Below are 19,726 nucleotides of genomic sequence, written 5' to 3'. Positions count from 1 at the left end.
ATTCATGATTTGGCTCTCTGTTTGTCTGTTACTGGTGTATAAGAATGATATTCAATCGCCGATCCTCTTTCTTCCAGTTGATCGAGTCGGTTACTGAAGCTTGTGCATTTGTCACGTATTTCTCGTGTCATGGTTTTCATCTCTGTCAGTTCGTTTATGGCCTTCTCTGCATTAATTATTCTAGTTATCAATTCTTCCACTCTTTTTTCAAGATTTTTAGTTTCTTTGCGCTGGGTACATAATTCCTCCTTTAGCTCTGAGAAGTTTGATGGACTGGAGGCTTCTTCTCTCACCTCGTCAAAGTCATTCTCCGTCCAGCTTTGATCCATTGCTGGCGATGAGCTGCGTTCCTTTGCAGGGGGAAATGCGCTCTTATTTTTTGAATTTCCAGGTTTTCTGCCCTGCTTTTTCCCCATCTTTGTGGTTTTATCTGCCTCTGGTCTTTGATGTTGGTGACATACTGATGGGGTTTTGGTGTGGGTGTCCTTCCTGTTTGTTAGTTTTCCCTCTAACAGTCAGGACCCTCAGCTGTAGGTCTGTTGGAGATTTCTTGAGGTCCACTCCAGACCCTGTTTGCCTGGGTATCAGCAGCAGAGGCTGCAGAAGATAGAATATTGCTGAACAGCGAGTGTACCTGTCTGATTCTTGCTTTGGAAGTTTCCTCTCAGGGGTGTACTCCACCATGTGAGGTGTGGGGTGTCGGTCTGCCCCAGTGGGGGATGTCTCCCAGTTAGGCTACTCAGGGGTCATGGACCCACTTAAGCAGGCAGTCTGTCCATTCTCAGAACTCAACCTCCATGTTGGGAGATCCACTGCTCTCTTCAAAGCTGTCAGACAGAGTCGTTTGTGTCTGCAGAGGTTTCAGCTGCTTTTTTGTTGTTGTTGTTGTTGTTTAGCTGTGCCCTGTCCCCAGAGGTGGAGTCTACAGAGACAGGCAGGACTCCTTGAGCTGCTGTGAGCTCCACCCAGTTCGAGCTTCCCAGTGGCTTTATCTACTTAAGCCTCAGCAATGGCGGGCGCCCCTCCCCCAGCCTCGCTGCTGCCTTGCAGTTAGATGGCAGACTGCTGTGCTAGCAATGAGGGAGGCTCCGTGGGGGTGGGACCCTCTTGGCCAGGTGTGGGATATAATCTCCTGGTGTGTCCGTTTGCTAAGATCCTTGGTAGAGCACAGAATTGGGGTGGGAGTTACCCGATTTTCCAGGTGTTGTGTGTCTCAGTTCCCCTGGCTAGGAAAAGGGATTCCCTTCCCCCTGGCGCTTCCCAGGTGAGGCGATGCCTCGCCCTGCTTCAGCTCTGGCTGGTCAGGCTGCAGCAGCTGACCAGCATGGACTGTCCTGCACTCCCTAGTGAGATGAACCCAGTACCTCAGTTGAAAATGCAGAAATCACCTGTGTTGTGTGTCACTCGCGCTGGGAGTTGGAGACTGGAGCTGTTCCTATTTGGCCATCTTACTCCGTGTCTAGAAACTTTTAAAAATGTTTTCGGTACCATTTTTGCTTCATAAGTGGTATATATTTTCTTTCATTTTTCTTTCTGTACATTTATGTCCAGAAACTTCCAAGTACTATTGCCTGTTTTTAACTTAAGGTGATTATTAGTTATGGGTTGGTGCAAAAGTAATTGTGGTTTTTGAGCAAGCTGAGCTTTTTCAGCCTTAGGCTATGTTCTAGGTCATCCATTAAGATCTAATTCTGGGCTTAGGAGGAAGCTTCTCCTGTTCCTTCCTCTATATATCCTGATTTTGATGAAAAGAAACAATTCTTGAGTGACTCAAGTTGGTAAGTCCTTGATTAAAGGGAATACCCAGAGAAATTCCAAATATCAGAAATGCTGCTGCTGCTGCCTGACTCATTACAATGGGTTAGTATTACTCCCAACCATGTACAAGGCACAAGCTGTCTCTAAATATGAGTCTCTCTACATGTGCTTTTTCTGTTTCTCTTAATCTTTAGAAATAGTTTTGTTTTATTTATGATTTACGTATTGTTTTTCACTCTTAAGGACTGGATTCCTCAGAAAACATGGGCTCATGGATAAATGAGCTCACGGGAGACACAGCTTTTGCTCCCAACTTCCTATCTATTTCTGTTCTGTTTCAGAAGTCAGAGTATAGAAGAATACACTCATCCTTCAAGCCATATCTTCCAAGTTGTAGTTAGAGGAAATTCCTCCCAGACTAAAAACTATTATCATTTAAAGATATTTTTGAATGCTCTCAAATATATTTTTATAGGGAATTAAGGGGGTGGGAATGTGATAAACAATCTCTTTCCCTTCCCTCCTTAACTCTGTCAGAGCCTTATGCTTTAGTTAAACAACTTTTTTCCATGTAGAGAAGTTGGATTTTCAGGTAAGATCCCAAAGATTAGGAAACTTCCTACCTTTGGGCTCGGTGGGTGTTGGTTGTACTACTTCTCTAAGGATGGTCATTCTTGTCTTTCTGTGTTGTTTTCCAGGTTGGAATCCTGCAACCTAACTGTATTTTGTTGTCTAAGTATATTTAATGTTCTCATCAGAAGCCAGAGCCTGATATTTCTGAATCTGTCAACCAATAATCTGTTGGACGATGGAGTACAGCTTTTGTGTGAGGCCTTAAGACATCCAAAGTGTTATCTAGAGAGACTGTCGTGAGTGTTTCTGTTTTGTTTTCTGTAGAGTCATTTTGCTTGGTTCTGTGTAGCTTAATTATGATCTGATGGGGGAACTGCTTGGGTCTTGACACTAACTGACTCATTTGTCAATCCTGAATAAGCTCTACATGTATCCCCCTTCTCTTCTTCTACTTCCCTCTCTTTTACTTCACTTTTAGACCTATCTTTTTTTCTGATTGAGCTCTTTACTTTCATTCTTTTCTAAGCTTCCCCTCTCCCCTTCCATGTTTTATATCCTGCAAACAGCTGCAATGGAATTCATAATTTAAATAGGTTTGTTGAGGTTAATTTTATAGTCAAGATATGAGGGTTACAAGCACCACTGATTTCCCTGTGAAGGAGAAGAGAAGCATGAGCTTTGGGAATTGACGGATCCCTTCTCATCTCTGTTTCTTTTTCAGCTTAGAAAGCTGTGGTCTCACAGAGGCTGCCTGTGAGGATCTTTCTTTGGCTCTCATCAGCAATAAAAGACTGACACATTTGTGCTTGGCAGACAATGTCTTAGGAGATGGTGGAGTAAAGCTTATGAGTGATGCCCTGCAACATGCACAGTGTACTCTGCAGAGCCTTGTGTAAGTGTCTTCAAGTTTTATCCTTAATATATATTGTACATTTTGAAATATGTTTAAAATAGTAAAATGTTATGAGCACATTCTGTTCCTTGCTTTTTCCCTGTTACCCTTAATGAAGAAGAAGGTGAAAATGATATTAATAATTGACATTTATTGTGTCCTAACTCTACCCTGGATCTTGTGTTAAACATGCTTATTGTGCAAAATAGTATCTAATGCTGTCAAATTGGCCACCCTATTTTGAGGGGCCTCCCTCTACAGATGAGGAATGTGAGCCTTAGGAAGATAATACACCTTGTTTAATATCTCACAAGAAAATGATGAATTCAGAACTAAAGCCTACCACCTATCCTACTCTAGAATCTGAGCTCAGAACAGAAATATAGCACTCTGTTGTATGTCTGAATCACATTGTGATTATTCTGTTCATTTTTGTTAGATAATTTTCTAAACATTGAATTAATAAGCCAAGGTTTTAATTTGATCAAATATGGTTAAGTTGCCTTCCAGATAGATTGTTTATATTTCCAGCAGCAGTCTAGGGACCTGCACTTTAACACCCTCATTGGACATCTATAATCTTTTTGACCTATATTAATTAAAAAGTTGAAAAGTAACTTTTAAAGTAATTTAAATGTTGAGCATCTTTTCAAGTTGTTTTGATCTTTTATATTTAGGAATTTCCTCTTCATAGGCTGTTTATTCCTGATGTTTTCTATTATATATGTTATATATTATAGTTATTAATATCACATATACAATATTATTTTATATATATTGCAAACAATTTTCTCAGCATGTTGCTTTATTTCTAACTTTATGGTCATTTTTAGATTAGATAAGTTTAAAATTTTTTGTGATGTCAAATTCTGCCTCACGACTTCAAGAAGTTTTGTCGTAATTGGAAGTACATTTCTTTTTTTTAAAAAAATACACATATATCGTCTCATACTCTTTATGGTTTACTTTTAACATTTACATGTTAAATTATTCCAGATTTATTTTGTTATAAGGCTTAAACTTATTTTTCCCCATATATCAGATCTATTGCACAAAAGCAATAATGGCATAATACGGATTTTCCTTGCTGTTTGAAAATGCCGCTTCTATTACGTACAAAGAGTACTTACCTTATTATGACTACTCTTATTCTACTCCATCTGTCTGTTCTTCTAGTCCATGGAGATACTTCTGCAGTAGAGTACTATGTATATGTGTAATGTAATGAGATTAGCATTTGATTTATTGTAAGAAAAATGCTGAAGAATACGAGTCTAGTTTGTAGCCCAATTTGATGTAAATCTGTTTCCCAAGTGAGACAGGCTGACAGTGAGGGTGTTTCATCTGAAATGGAATGTTGACAAATAGATAAGGGATCAAATCATGAAATCTTTTCAAAGAGAGAAATCTCTGGACAGTACTGCAGTAATTCCATCTTTCTTCACATTGTCCTTCCTGTAGGCTGAGGCATTGCCATTTCACTTCACTTAGCAGTGAATATCTGTCAACTTCCCTTCTACACAACAAGAGCCTGACGCATCTGGATCTAGGATCAAACTGGCTACAAGACAATGGAATGAAGCTTCTGTGTGATGTCTTTCGGCATCCAAGCTGTAATCTTCAGGACTTGGAGTAGGTTTTCTGTTGCTTTCCTTTTGTGTAGTTTCAACAACAGTGTCTGGGAGATACTGAAAGAAAGGCTGAGAACCGAGTATCTGTCAGAGAAAAGAATATACAGCTGATTTTCCCTCTCTCTTCTGCCTGAGACAAGCTGGGGAAATCTGCTCATCAGATTTGTAAAAATAATTACCATAGTAATTCTAATAAACTTTCCTCAGGTAATAAGGACCAGAGGCATCAGGCTGAACAGTGGCCATTTTATTCTTTCCTTGGTTGTGCCCCAGTGAATCTACTGTGTGTCTTCTACTTTTAATCCAGAAGCTGAAATTGTTCTCTACTAGTTTTTCTCTTAGATTTATGTTTAAACTCAGGTTTATAATTAGGTCGACTTCCAAATAAATTGGGAAGGGGATTTTTACAACATCCTACATTCCACTGCTGAACAGCAGCCATTTTATTCTTTCCTTGGTTGTGCCCTAGTGAATCTACTGTGTGTCCTTTACTTTTAATCCAGAGCTGAAATTGTTCTCTACTAGTTTTTCTCTTAGATTTATATTTAAACTCAGGTTTATAATTAGGTCAACTTCCAAAGAAATTGGGAAGGGGATTTTTACAACATCCTACATTCCACTGCTGAACAGTAGCCATTTTATTCTTTCCTTGGTTGTGCCCCAGTGAATCTACTGTGTGTCCTCTACTTTTATCCATGAAGTTGAAATTGTGATCTACTAGTTTTTCTTTTAGATTTATATTTAAACTCAGGTTATAATTAAGTAAACTTGCAAATAAATGGAAAGGGGATTTTTAACAATGTCCTACACATTTTTAAACTCCAACTATTTTCATTAATATTATATTTTCTCAGTCTGTGAGCAGGTATACATACATATGAATTGCATGTGTATACATAATTTTGATTGCTGTATGGATATGATTTGGGGTTTCCTTTTCACTTGACAGTATTTCAGAAATACATTTATCAAGGTGTGCATGCTGAGAATAAAGAAGAAATACATTTAAATACTTATTTCAAATTATCTTCTTGATTATTTTAATGACTGTATGGTATTTTGTATTTCATTGCATAAATACTTTGGCCGGCATGAATCAAGAAAGAGGCATCACTTAGCAATCTCAGCTCCCTTTTCTACCAGGGCCTCCCAAGTGACCAGTAACTTTTGTGAGTCATTAAGGGTCTAACCCCAGCATAGTTTTTCAGATCTGTAAAGTCAAGCTCTTTGGTAGACCAAGAAGTATTTGTCTTGACCAGACTGACTCATGATAACTAAACTTCCAAATGAGTTTAATAGTTTAATGTGACAACTCTAAACACAAAGGCAATTACACCATAGGGTCCAATCAATACCTTTACTTACTTTAGGAAAGTGTAGATGATATGGGTTATTTTGTGATTCTCTGATTCTCTGGAATTTCGTTCATCATTATTCAACTGGAAGACAAAGATTTACTTAATGGATGTTGTGAAATCCAATGTCTTCATTTAACTACAGAGATACAATTTCTAAGTGACCTATATACTCAAGGTCTTTGCTAGCCAACTTTCTCTCCTTAGCAATGCTGTAAACAATGCTGTACTTGCTTAGTTACCTTCCAAAGCCTCTATGCAGACCATGTCAATTCTCTTAACCAATATTTTCAACCAATATGAACTAGATGCTAAGGAAACTAAAAGTCACTGAGGTGATGCTTTTGTCCCCAAATAACATAAAATGCTGATTACAGGGAAATAAATATAAAGCAAATTACAATATATTCCATACATTGTTATAAGGATATGACAACAGTCTCAGGGATTAAGGTTGGGACTTCTCAGTGGAGACAGAGTTACTTTAGGCTAGAAAAATGACGAAGATTCTGTTATGTGGGGATATGCTAAACAGAAGGAAAGGAGAGAGAATAGAAGAGAAACAACAACAAATATGGTTTAGTTGGAGAAAAATTCATGTGCGTGGTTAGAAAATACTGTGGGGACAAAGTATGGAAAGAGAAAGCTTGAGGTCAGATTGTGAGTGCTCTTGAATACCACGCAAAGGACCTGGAATAAATATCTTTTTATATGTAGCTTTCTTCTTTGAAGATAATACTTTGAGATGGATTCCAGGAAACTTTTTTCACTTAAAGATATATTAAAAACTGAAAGCACAGAGATCTATTGGTTCCTTGGGAAGGCTTATATTTATTTTTTTTTAACTATTGGTAAAAATAAATGTTTATACCCTTGATTTTTAAAGCTCTGTAGATAACAACCTGTTTGTGGAAGACAACAGTTTTACCTGCTGGTTTCTTCTGCTCATTAAGAAATCCCATCTGTTTTTACTAATAAATTAGACTCTCCCATGTATGTCCTGGATTGTAGATAGAAAAGAGGTTCAAATACCTGGGTGTATCTCCTGGGAGGAAACTTATTAAGCCTCACAACGGAAGGATTCACTTTTCCTATTGTAATTCTTACAGATTGATGGGCTGTGTTCTCACTAATGCATGTTGTCTGGATCTCGCTTCTGTTATTGTATACAACCCAAACCTGAGGAGCCTGGACCTTGGGAACAACAATTTGCAGGATGATGGAGTGAAAATTCTATGTGACGCTTTGAGATATCCAAACTGTAACATTCAGAGGCTCGGGTGAGTTCATAGTTTTCCTTTAAGAAAATGATGCCTATTTGGTAGCTAGTATAGCTAGAAGATAATTAGTGTATGGAGAGAGAATACAAACTAAATGGGGCTAGAAGGTAAGTTACTCTCAGAACAAAGAATCTAAATTTCAAATAAGTGGATCAATGTACTGCATGTTCTTTACTATAGAAGCCATATTTCACATTTCTTTGTGTCCCCTTTAGTACTTTGGACAGATGCTTAGTACCCAAGTGGTACCTGGTTTGGGTCTTCCATGTTCTATCATTCGTCAGATAGTCCACTTGTCTTTGAATTAATTTTTTATTAAATTGAAGATTTTTACTAATTATCTTCTATCTGTAAAATGCTATGTTCTTAAAGAGCTTGTAATCTAATAAAATCACATTCTGTGTTGTGGACATTTCTTATGTTCAATTCTGTATTTAGATTTTTGTTTAATTTTGAACTGATACTGGCTAGTACATTTTCACTTATACAACATGAATTATTGACCTCAGGGTCAAGAATTGTGCTCTGTGTGTGGGAAGCTCAGACATAATGACATATGTCATCCTTTAGAAATTTAACAGTCTTCCAGAGATATCTCCCCTGACTCTTCCAAGAAAATGAAGCTTTTATGTTTTCATTGACTATATATTTTTATAATAGCAATGATGATGATGTAACTGTTAGGTCTGAGATTTAATTTTATCCTACTTACAACCTAATAAATTCACCTGTTACTGTTTCATGGATGCTGGCCAAAAAACAAAACCAAACTCACAAGACTCTTATCAGAGACAAAGGACTTTATTGCTTGTAGCAGAGCAAAGCATGAGTATTAGCATGTTTGTGTCAGTTCCTTTTGTCTCCCAAGTCTCACAGGGCTGATGAAGAGGGTCCAGATGGAAGAGGGTCCAGATGGAGATTGAGAGACCCAGGATTTTACAGGAGGCAGTAATAAGCCTGCTCTTTGTCCCTCAAGGTTGCTCATTACAAACACAACCCTGGAAAATGGCCGAGGTAAACAGTTGTCAGGGCCTTCCATTTTTGTTAGCAAACATGTAGGGGAGAGAAAGACCTATGGAAGAATATCTCCCCAAAATGTCTACCCCTTGTTTCTACACAGTAAAATCTTGGCTTCTGGTGAATTTTCACATGAATATGCTACTCCACTGGCCACTCTGATTAACAGAGATTGGGACCAAATCTGTTCAATTAATCTCATCTACCATTTAATTAAGGCCACTAATAACAAAACTCCAAGCATGGGATGAGGCCAATGTGTAGTATTGATTTCAAACATTCCCACAGGGGTCTGACTCAGTCAACTGAGTAAGTTCCAGGAAGGACTACTAGGTCTTTTATGCATTAGAACTCATACAAGGGAGTCGAAAATGACCTACCATTCTTTGATGTCACTGGCAATAAATAAATAAAGATTGGCCAAAAGCAGTCCTCCTCCCCAGTAAAGAGACAGTTAGCAGTCCGCTCTTCCCCACAAGCAAACACGTAACTGAAAGTAGAGGTCACTCTAATTTTCGATTTGCTGTTATATTTTATTTGGTTAGCCATTGCACTAGTTTGATTAAGCCAGGTGAGCAGTCTCACTGGTAGTTGTAGCTGTCTCATTCTCATACATGGTATATTCCAAGGCTGTTCTGGCAATAAGAGAAGCTTGCAGATTTGTATTGAATTGAAACAAGGTTGTGCTAGTGATTGTATTTGTATACATATGATAAGGCTCCATATTGGGAGGCTGCTATTGATGGCATCAGGCACAGCAAAGTAGTTCAGGACCTGCTATGTCTATATTAGATTTTCTGTTTTCGTAGTGTATAGACAGGCATAACAAACCAGGTTGTGGGTCAGTCTGTTAGCTGCAGTTGCTGCATAGACTCCATGGACCACATAATTATTTTGCCAGGCTGAAGTTTTGGATCTAGGTGAAAAAATAGAGCATGAATTGTTCTCCTCAATCGCCACACCTCCAGGTTCTAAGGTGTTCCATTCCAAATATTGTTGCTGCTCTTCCCCTACACCGATGAAATCAGTTTGTCCCGTCCTAGTGGCTAGAACTTCATCTGTTCTCCAATTATCCTTTACTTGCATGGAGACCTTCGGTCTGGAGGAATCATACAAATGGGAGAGAAAAACATCTTTACAATATTTACAGAAACCCATTATATCTTATACATTATATTCTAATTCTATATTATCTCTGAAATATCAAAGGCAAATTATGAAGCTTTGGAGCCTCTAATCTACCTTTTAAAAATATAGGTAGATGTAACGTTCTATTTTATAATTTTCCTATATACTCATTTTTTTTTCCAGCAAAAGGTATTGAAATTTTTCTCCCCTCTGCTTGGTAGGGACATCTTTGTTATAAACCACATTTTCATTGGTGCATGGATCTGTTCCTGGGTTCTGTTTTCTCTTCCACTGACCTGTTTGTAATTCCCAGTTCTAACAATGCTGTCTTAATTAATATAGCTCTATAATAAGCCCTGGTACCTACTACAGCAAGTATTCCCATCTTCCTAAAGAGAATTTTGGCTCTCCTTCCCCTTTACATTGGCAAATAAATTGGAAATATCAACTTATCAAGTTACATACATATGCACTGCCCCCCAACCTACCTATATGTTGGTGTCTTGAATCAAATTGCATTTATTCTATCAGTGAGTCTCCTGATACACCAAAAAGACATATCTCATTTATTTAGGTCTGTAATAAAGCTTAGTAATTTTTTCTTGAGTGGTCTTGTATTTTGTTGCTGGTTAACTTTATTCCAAAGTGCTTGTATTTCATGCTGTTGTAAATGATTGTTTTAGTTATTTTTTTCATTGTGTTTATACATAGAAACATAGGATTTTTTAAAAAGTTGGTTTCTTATCCAATAGCCTGCCACATTCTCTTGCTTATTCTAGTTGCTAATTTGTAGATACTTTTGTATTTTCTAGGTATACAATCACATCATTTAGGAATAATACAATATAGTTATTTTTTCCTTTTCTGTTCTTACATTCTTTTTTTTTCGTTTTTTATATGCCTTAGTAACTGTTAATATATGTGATATAATGTTAACATGTCTGGGGATAATGAACTATCATATGTTGTTCCCAATGTTTAAAGCACAATTTCAGTGGTTCACCAATTTATCAATTTAAGGAAATTGCCTTCTACACCTAGTTTGCTAGGAATATTCTTTTTCTTTTTTTAAATTATACTTTAAGTTCTGGGATACATGTGCAGAATGTGCAGGTTTGTTACATAGGTATACACGTGCCATGGTGGTTTGCTACACCCATCAACCCATCATCTATATTAGGTATTTCTCCTAATGTTATCCCTCCCCTAGCCTCTCATCCCCCAACAGGCCCTGTTGTGTGATGTTCCCCTCCGTGTGTCCGTGTGGTCTCATTGTTGAACTCCCACCTACAAGTGAGAAGATGGGATGTTGGATTTTCTGTTCCTGTGTTAGTTTGCTGAGAATGATGGTTTCCAGCTTCATCCATGTCCCTGCAAAGGACATTAACTCATCCTTTTCTATGGCTGCATAGTATTCTATGGTGTATATGTGCCACATTTCCTTTATCCAGTCTATCACTGATGGACATTTGAGTTGGCTCCAAGTTTTGGATATTGTGAATAGTGCTGCAATAAACGTATGTGTGCATGTGTCTTTACAGTAGAATGATTTCTAATCCTTTGGGTGTATACCCAGTAATGGGATTGCTGGATCAAATGTTATTTCTGGTTCTAGATGCTTGAGGAATCGCTACACTGTCTTCCACAGTGGTTGAACAAATTTACACTCTCACCAACAGTGTAAAAGTGTTCCTGTTTCTCCACATCCTCTCAAACATCTGTTGTTTCCTGACTTTTTAATGATCACCATTCTAACTGACATGAGATGGTATCTCACTGTGGCTTTGATTTGCATTTCCCTAATGGCCAGTGACAATGAGCTATTTTTCATGTGTTTGTTGGTCACATAAATGTCTTCTTTTAAGAAATATCTGTTCATATCCTTTGCCCACTTTTTTATGGGATTTTTTTTTCTTGTCAATTTGTTTAAATTCCTTGTAGATTTTGAATATTAGCCCTTTGTCAGATGGATAGATTGCAAAAACTTTCTCCCGTTATGCAGGTTGCCTGTTCACTCTGATGACAGTTTCTTTTGCTGTACAGAAGTTCTTTAGTTTAATTAGATCCCATTTGTCAATTTTGGCTTTTGTTGCCATTGCTTTTTGTGTTTTAGTCCTGAAGTCTTTGTCCATGCCTATGTCCTGAATGGATTGCCTAGATTTTCTTGTAGGGTTTTCATGGTTTTAGGTTTTACGTTTAAGTCTTTAATCCATCTTGAGTTAATTTTTGTATAATGTGTAAGGAAGGGGTCCAGAGCCTGTTTTCCCAACACCATTTATTTAATAGGGAATCCTTTCCCCATTGCTTGTTTTTGTCAGGTTTGTCAAAGATCGGATAGTTGTACGTGTGTGGTGATATTTCTGAGGCCTCTGTTCTGTTCCATTGGTCTATATATCTGTTTTGGTACCAGTACCTTGCTGTTTTGGTTACTGTAGCCTTGTAGTATAGTTTGAAGTCAGGTAGCATGATGGCTCCAGCTTTGTTCTTTTTGCTTAAGATCGTCTTGACTATACGGGCTCTTTTTTGGTTCCACATGAAATTTAAAGTAGTTTTTTCTAATTCTGTGAAGAAAGTCAATGGTAACTTGATGGGGATAGCACTGAATCCATAAATTTGAGCAGTGTGGCCATTTTCATGATATTCTTTCTTCCTATCCATAAGCATGGAATGTTTTTCCATTTGTTTGTGTCCTCTGTTATTTCCTTGAGCAGTGGTTTGTAGTTCTCCTTGAAGAGGTCCTTCACATCCCTTGTAAGTTGTATTCCTAGATATTTTATTCTCTTTGTAGCAATTGTGAATGGGAGATCACTCATGATTTGGCTCTCTGTTATTGGTGTATAGGAATGCTTGTGATTTTTGCACATTGATTTTGTATCCTGAGACTTTGCTAAAGTTGCTTAGCCCTGAAGAATTTTGTCAAATGTGATGAATCACATTGATGTATGCATTATATGAACTTTGCATTTTTGGAATCAAACCAACTTGGACATATCTCCTATGTACATTGTGTAATTTACTTTATTAATGTCAATATTAGTGACAGCATTTAACAATTTTGTTCATAATGGACATAGGTTATAATTTCTTTTGCAGTCTTCATCAAGTTTTTGCATCAAAATTACCGTATTTTCATGAGTTCAGGAGTGTTCCTTCTCTTTTAGTTTCCTGAGAGAATTTTTGTAAGATTGGAATTACTTCTTCCTTGAATTTTGTAAAAATTTCTGGTAAAGCTGTCTAACCTGGAGTTTCTTTGTGTGTAAAATTTTTGACTTCTGATTCAATTTTTTAAATAATTAGGTTTTCTCTTTCTCATAGAGTACTTTTGTTAAGTATATACTGTTGATTTTATCTATTTCATCTAAATTTTAAAACTTATTGGCAAGCATCTAATATTTTATTATTTGCTTAACTTCTTAATCATCTATAGTGATATGTTTTTTCTCATTTCTGATATTGAATTTGACCCTTTCTTTATTTTTGTATTCAAAGAACACAACGTTGATCCACTCTGTTGTACATCTGCATTCTGTTTCATTAATTTCTGTTTTTATCTTATTTTTTCTTGTACTTTTGTTGGGTTTGTTTTACCATTTGCTAAATTCTCGAGTTGGATGCTTAGACATACATAGTCCCTTTCTTCTTCTCCAACAAAGATATTTAAGGTTACAACTTCCCTTCAAATGACTGCATTAACTTAATCATAAAATTTTGATATTGTATGCAGTATTTTTGTTATTTTTGAGTCCACAACATTTGTAAACTTACCTAGAACTTTTTTCTTCAGCTAACAGGTTATTTTTAAACATACTCCTTAATTTTCAAATACGAGGCTTTTCTTTTTATATTCAGTCTGTAGAATTGTTTTCTGAGAACATACTGTGCATGAGTACAGTTCTTTGAAGTTTGTTGTCATTTGCTACATGACTTTTTAAACATACTTAAGAACATGAAAAATTGTTATTTCTAATTTAGTTTTTAGTTTTTCTAAGTACAAGGGGTTTTTCTGTCATGTCTGGCTTTTTTTTTTTTCTTTTTTGGGCTGGGGGCAGGGGGCGGGGACGGAGTGATGAGGTCTTACTCTGTTACCCAAGCTGGTCTTGAATTTCTGGCCTCAAGCTACTCTGTTTCCTTGGCCTCCCAAAGTGCTGGGATTACAGGTGCCAGCTACTGTGCCCAGGCAGTTGCAGTATTCTGTATCAGTGGATTAAGATTATTAATTCTGTTTAAACTATCTAAATTTTAGTCACCTTTTTTCCCAGATAACTCAGTTACTGTGAAAAATGTTAAAATTTTCATTAAAATTCTAGATTTGAGTCTTTCACTTTGCAGTTCTGTTCGTTTCTGTCTTCTATATTTTGAGACTGTAATTTGTGACTGAAAATATAAAATGATTATATTTCCTGATGAATTCATGATAACACTTTATGTTTTATGATGCTTTTTCCACTAAGAAAGATTTTGTGTGATATTTACATACCCTGTCTCATAATTAGTGGGACCATCTCTTCATCACATAAATGTGATCACTTAACAAAAAAAAGTTTCATATGCTCAGCATCTGTATAGGCACTCAGTTGTTCAATGGCCAGGTAAACATAAGGTAAAAATTAGATTCAAATTGTTTAGGAGAATGTTAGATGCAGAAGGTTGAGTTTGACATGCTTCCTCAGTTCATGTATATACTATTATCGGCTTGTGCAGAGGCCCTTGACTGACAGATGGGTGGGTTGGTTAATTTATCTCAATTAGCCATTTTCTTTCCCACCTATAGGCAGCTGACCTAATGTATTCAAAATATGCCATAGAATTGCATTTTTATTTGCATCAATGGCATGATGCTAGAGACCTTATTATGTTTCTTGCTTATTTTATTTTATTTTATTTTTTTGATACTGAGTCTCATTCTGTAGCTCAGGCTGGAGTGCAGTGGTACGATCTCAGCTCACTGCAACCTCCACCTCCTGGGTTCAAGCGACTCTCCTCCCTCAGCTTCCCAAGCAGCTGGGATTACAAGTTCATACCACCACCCCCAGCTAATTTTTGTATCTTTAGTAGAGACGAGGTTTCACCATGTTGGCCTTGTCGAACTCCTGACCCCAGGTGATCTGCCCGCCTCAGCCTCCCAAAATGCTGGGATTACAGGCATGAGCCACCATGCCTGGCCTATTCCTTGCTTTTTAAACACTCACTACCAAAATTCCTATATCTAGTTATAGTGATGTATTTTTAGTGATGTTCAAGGATTCAACTGCTTCATAGTATTTTGTAACATGAGTGTATGTTTTATTTATTCCTTAATAATTACGAATTTGTAATTCATGATTTTGGAAGGGATAAGTTCAGCCTGGAAATATCTGGTAATAATGAATATTATAGGTGCTTATAGTCCTTGAATTTATACTGTGCTCATTTTTTAAAGTTTCTGGAATTATCCTCCATTCTGAGTTCACAGATCTCTTGTGGGCTTTGTTGTGTCATCGAATAAATTCATTTTTGTCTTTTGTCTCTCTTCTCTACAGGTTGGAATACTGTGGTTTGACATCTCTCTGCTGTCAAGATCTCTCCTCTGCTCTTATCTGCAACCAAAGACTGATAAAAATGAATCTGACACAGAATACCTTAGGGTATGAAGGAATTATGAAGTTATATAAAGTCCTGAAGTCTCCTAAGTGTAAACTACAAGTTCTAGGGTAAGTCTCCATTAGTTTCTCAGGGGGAGCATTTCCTGTAATGAAGGATTTGGGGAGCCACTCATTTACTACAGGCCTCAGAATCAACCTAATTATGTATCCTTGGGTATTTTCTAGACACTTATTTGTTTTTCTCTCATAGAACACTGAATTTTGAGAGATATAATATAGCACAGTAGTTGAATATTGAGCACCCTGAAACCAGCCTAGATGAGTTTGAATTCTGTCCCTACCACTTACTAAATGTTTAATTAAAGCTAGTCCCCCATTGCTCTTTGTTTTGATTTGCTTATCAGTAAAATGGGTGAAATGATAAAATCTACCTGTAAGGTTATTATGAGCATCTGAGTCAATATAGACCAAGTACTTAGAATGGTGCCTAGCATAACAATAAACAATAAATGTGTTAGTTGTTTTCATTATTATCAGTAGTAGTATTAATTTTGCTTGGATAGCAAAAGGCTCTTGGAGGATCCTTTTTAATTTTAATTGGTTTCTCTTTCTCTTCTGTTAATTTCTTCTATTTTCCTTCAACTGCTGTATCTCCCTCACTATATCTCTCAGTTCCCTTCCCCACTCCTCACCCATGTTATAATATTCTCTCTCTATTTTAACAGAACAGTTTTTTTTTCTCTTGAAATAAATCCTTTACAGAGAAAGTGGAGGGCTGTAGGGAAATTGAATACAGGAAAAGAGATGTTCCCTTGTTTTCTCAGGTTGTGCAAAGAGGCATTTGATGAGGAAGCCCAGAAGCTGCTGGAAGCTGTGGGAGTTAGCAATCCACACTTAATCATTAAGCCAGATTGTAACTATCATAATGAAGAAAATGGGTCTTGGTGGCGGTGTTTCTGATTTGAAGAAACTGACATTCCTTTAAAAATATAAATATAAATACATACATACATAGATACATACCCAGACTTGGGTGCTTAACTTCAGATACTCTATGCCCAGAAATTGTGCACTTGGCAGCTGTCAGATACCCACTTCTCTGTAAAATATCTGTTCTACTTCACACAGTGGTTGAGAGGCTAAAATAAAATAAAAAGCATAAAACTCTCTGAAAAGTATGTTTTTAATTGGATACAGAGCTTAAGAATGCGGATAAGGGAATCCTGGATATGAGGCTGGAGGACACGGACAGGGAAGATCAGTTAAAGTGCCTTGTTTTTTCCTTACTTCCACTGACATGGCTTAGCTCACAGCCTCACTGTCTCTGGCACCTTTTATTAAAATGTGTCTCCATGTGTGTTCTTGGGATCACCAGTGTCAAGATCACTTGGGTATCTGTCTTAAAATGGAGATTCCTGAACCCCACACTAGACTTACCAAATCAGAATGTCTGGGTAAGGGTCCTTGGAAACCAGCATTTTGATAATTTCCCAGGCAAATTATTAAGTATACTAATAGTTGAGAATCACTAATTTCAATAGAAATAGGAGTCTACTTCTACAATGAACACTTTCTATAGCTTATTGTAAAGATAAGGAGGATTAATTTCCTTTAAGGGATTATAAGGTTATTTGGGCTAGAGCTAGAAAGAGAGTCTTTCATTTGGCAAAAACATGACACAATAAAATTTTTGTGTGTGTGAAAGACTGTTCTGGTTATTTATTGGTTGTATAACAAACTATCCCAAAACTTGGTGGCTTAAAACAATAATGATTTTATTAAATCTCATAACTTGGATTGGAATTCAGAAAGGGCCCAGCTGAGCATTTCTTATACTCCATAAGGTATCACTTGGGGTCCCTTGGTGGTATTCACCTGGCAACCCGATTGCTCTGGAGGTCCCAGATAACTTTTATACGTCTGCTGCCTTGGCAGGGAGGGCTGAAAGGCTGGGTTGAGCCAGACCCCTCTTCCTGTTATCAGCCAGAAGACTAGTGATTCTCAGCAGTTTTGGTCTTTGCCCCCTCAGAGGAAACAATTCAACTGAGAGGCAGAAGTAGGTTTAAAGCAGAGGCAAAGTTTATTTAAAAAAAGCAAAGTACACTTTAAAGAAATCAAGCAGGCCACTTGAGAGATTCAAGTGCCTCTCTTGATCCTTGGTTTGAGACTTTATACATTGACTCGTCTTCCAGGCTCTTCTCCCCTGCTGATCCTTCCCTTGGGCAGGTTGTTGCTTGATTACCCGTGTGCAGTGGCCTGCCAGCACTTGTGAGGGGTCCCGTGCACAGCGTGTTTACTGAAGTTGTATGCATGCTCCTTTGGGACGACTTTTCCTTACTGGTCATATACAGGAAGGTCATATACAGGTCAAAGTCCACCATCTTGCTCCCCTTTGCACACACTTGATACTTTATCAGGGATTGTGGTTCGCTGGCTCCAGGTGTTTTCTATCTGTTGGAGGACTCCTTTCCCTTCTGGTGGCAGTTGTGGCCACTTATTGTCTCAGAGGGATAGTTTTATGCTCACCTGTCCTTCACCTGATGAGAGCCAGACATTTCTGGGGGCCCTCCCTTGTCCTGTTCATTATCTCAGAGGAAAAGGTTTATGATTGCTTGACTATGGCTCAACCATTGCTTGGCATTCCTGGGGGGCCTCTCTCCTACCCTGCTCTCATATCTGTCTACTTACTCTAGCATTGCCTCTAGTCTTAGGACCTCTCCATGTGGTTTCCGCAGGGTAGGGATTCAGGATTTCAAAGGGCCAAGAGGAAGCTGTCAGTTATTTTAAAAGCTAGGCCCAGAACTGGCATGAAGTCACTTCCATAATCCTCTATTGGTGAAAATAGTACAGGCCAGCTCAGATTCTAGGGCAAACAATTGTTGATGGGAGTAGTGTCAAATAATTTGTGGCCTTCCTTAGTTCACCACAAACTTAATGTTTTTCTCCTTGTGTGTGGGAGAAAATAAAGCCTCTTAGCTTATTGTAAGGCAAAAACCAACACTTTTTCTTTGATAACACTGTCAATTCCTGCACAGTTCTGGTCACCAAAATATGTGGGTTTATACCACACCAAGCAATTTTCCAAAACCAGCTGGGTGTCCTATAATTCAATTCCATTCTGACATTATCATCCTGGAGGTAGCATCATGTCCCACAGGTGAAGATCTCAGTCCCACAAGACTCTGCCCTATTTGAAGTACCAATTGCAAGTTCCAGGTTGTGACCTGTACTTCTGACAAACTGGCCATAAGTCAGGGTTCCCACAACTCTCTTTTCCCTAGGTTCCATAATTTGCTAGGATGGCTCACAAAACTCAGGGAAATACTTTACTTATGTTTACCCATTTATTATAAGAGAATATTTCAAATGATACAAATGAACAGCCATATGAAAGAGACACATAGGGCGAGGTTTGGAAGGTTCTATCCCTGTGCATTTGGCTTGTGCCACCTTCTCAGCACATGGATGTGTTTAGCAACCAGGGAGCTCTCTGAATCCCATCTTTTAGTGGAAGCTTCATTAGGTAGGCATGATTGATTAAGTCAGTGGCCATTGTCATAAACTCAACCTTCAGCACCCCCTTGCTTCTTTGGAGGCTGGTATGGGGAGTGCTGAAAGTTCCAACCCTTTAATCACATAGTTGGTTCTCCTAGCAACCAGCCCCCATCCTGAGACTATCCAGGAGCCTCCAGCTACCAGCCATCTCATTAGCATACAAAAACACTTATTGCTTCAAATATTCCCAACGTTTTGGAACCTGTGTGCCTTGAAAGGGGCCAGGAAATCACACTGTATAATATCCCGTGGGTCAATGTGGAGGACTGGAGAACAGACCTTGGCAGTCAGAGGGGGCAAATGGTTTTCGTAAAAATTTGCAAGTAATGTTACTGGGGCTTTTATCCACACAGAATAGTAATACTGCTGCTGACATTTGGCATAGGTGATACATAGAGAGGTGGCTTCACTGAGATTGATTCCCAGTGAGGACAGTCTTGCTAGTTAGAGAAAGCTAACCGGCGCTATTATAACAAACACAGAAAAGAAAGTATATACCAAAGTGGCGACTTCTTTCACGTGATAGCCTTGGGCCAGTCACCATCTCATCCTTCACAGACAACAGGATTTCCAAGCTGCCCAAAGAAAAATTCAACAAAAGTAAATGTTTCTTAAGATAATTTCTACCAGACTGTCAGAAAAAGGAAAATTCTTATATTTCTGAAACCATTTCAGGGCATTATAGAGGAAGACAGCTTTTCTAATTGATTTTTTAAAGATGAAAACTATTGATAATAGAGCCTGACAACCAAAATGAGTGATTGAGGCATAAGTCTCAAATGGTCAAGATTTATTGAGCCAGCTTGAGAATGCATCTGGGAAAAATAGGGGTCACAGGTGCATCTGTGGCTGTTTTTTCTTTAGAGGGTCTCAAAAGGTTTAGTATTTATATATTTTCCTTTAAAAAGGGGATGTGGCAGTGAGATTAATGATTATATAGTTTTCAGACTTTAGT

The 19,726-nt window shown here is 37.9% G+C and overlaps 1 protein-coding gene across 1 annotated transcript in view; it reads left to right on the top strand.

The window, feature by feature from the left end:
* The window catches only part of NLRP14 (NLR family pyrin domain containing 14), a 36,184-nt gene extending 19,812 nt beyond the window's left edge, over positions 1 to 16,372 (top strand). The window contains exons 6-11 of the mRNA XM_028833744.2: positions 2,457 to 2,627; positions 3,053 to 3,223; positions 4,685 to 4,855; positions 7,319 to 7,489; positions 15,154 to 15,324; positions 16,041 to 16,372. Of these exons, the coding sequence (XP_028689577.2) occupies positions 2,457 to 2,627; positions 3,053 to 3,223; positions 4,685 to 4,855; positions 7,319 to 7,489; positions 15,154 to 15,324; positions 16,041 to 16,176 (991 nt within the window). The 3' untranslated portion in view covers positions 16,177 to 16,372. The remainder of the gene's footprint in view (positions 1 to 2,456; positions 2,628 to 3,052; positions 3,224 to 4,684; positions 4,856 to 7,318; positions 7,490 to 15,153; positions 15,325 to 16,040) is intronic.
* The last annotated feature ends 3,354 nt before the right edge of the window (positions 16,373 to 19,726 follow it).

The sequence above is a fragment of the Macaca mulatta genome, chromosome 14, assembly GCF_049350105.2.
Source record: "Macaca mulatta isolate MMU2019108-1 chromosome 14, T2T-MMU8v2.0, whole genome shotgun sequence".
NCBI classification, from domain to species: Eukaryota; Metazoa; Chordata; class Mammalia; order Primates; family Cercopithecidae; genus Macaca; species Macaca mulatta.
Note: the sequence above shows the minus strand (reverse complement) of the source record. Positions and strands in the feature narration are given on the sequence as shown.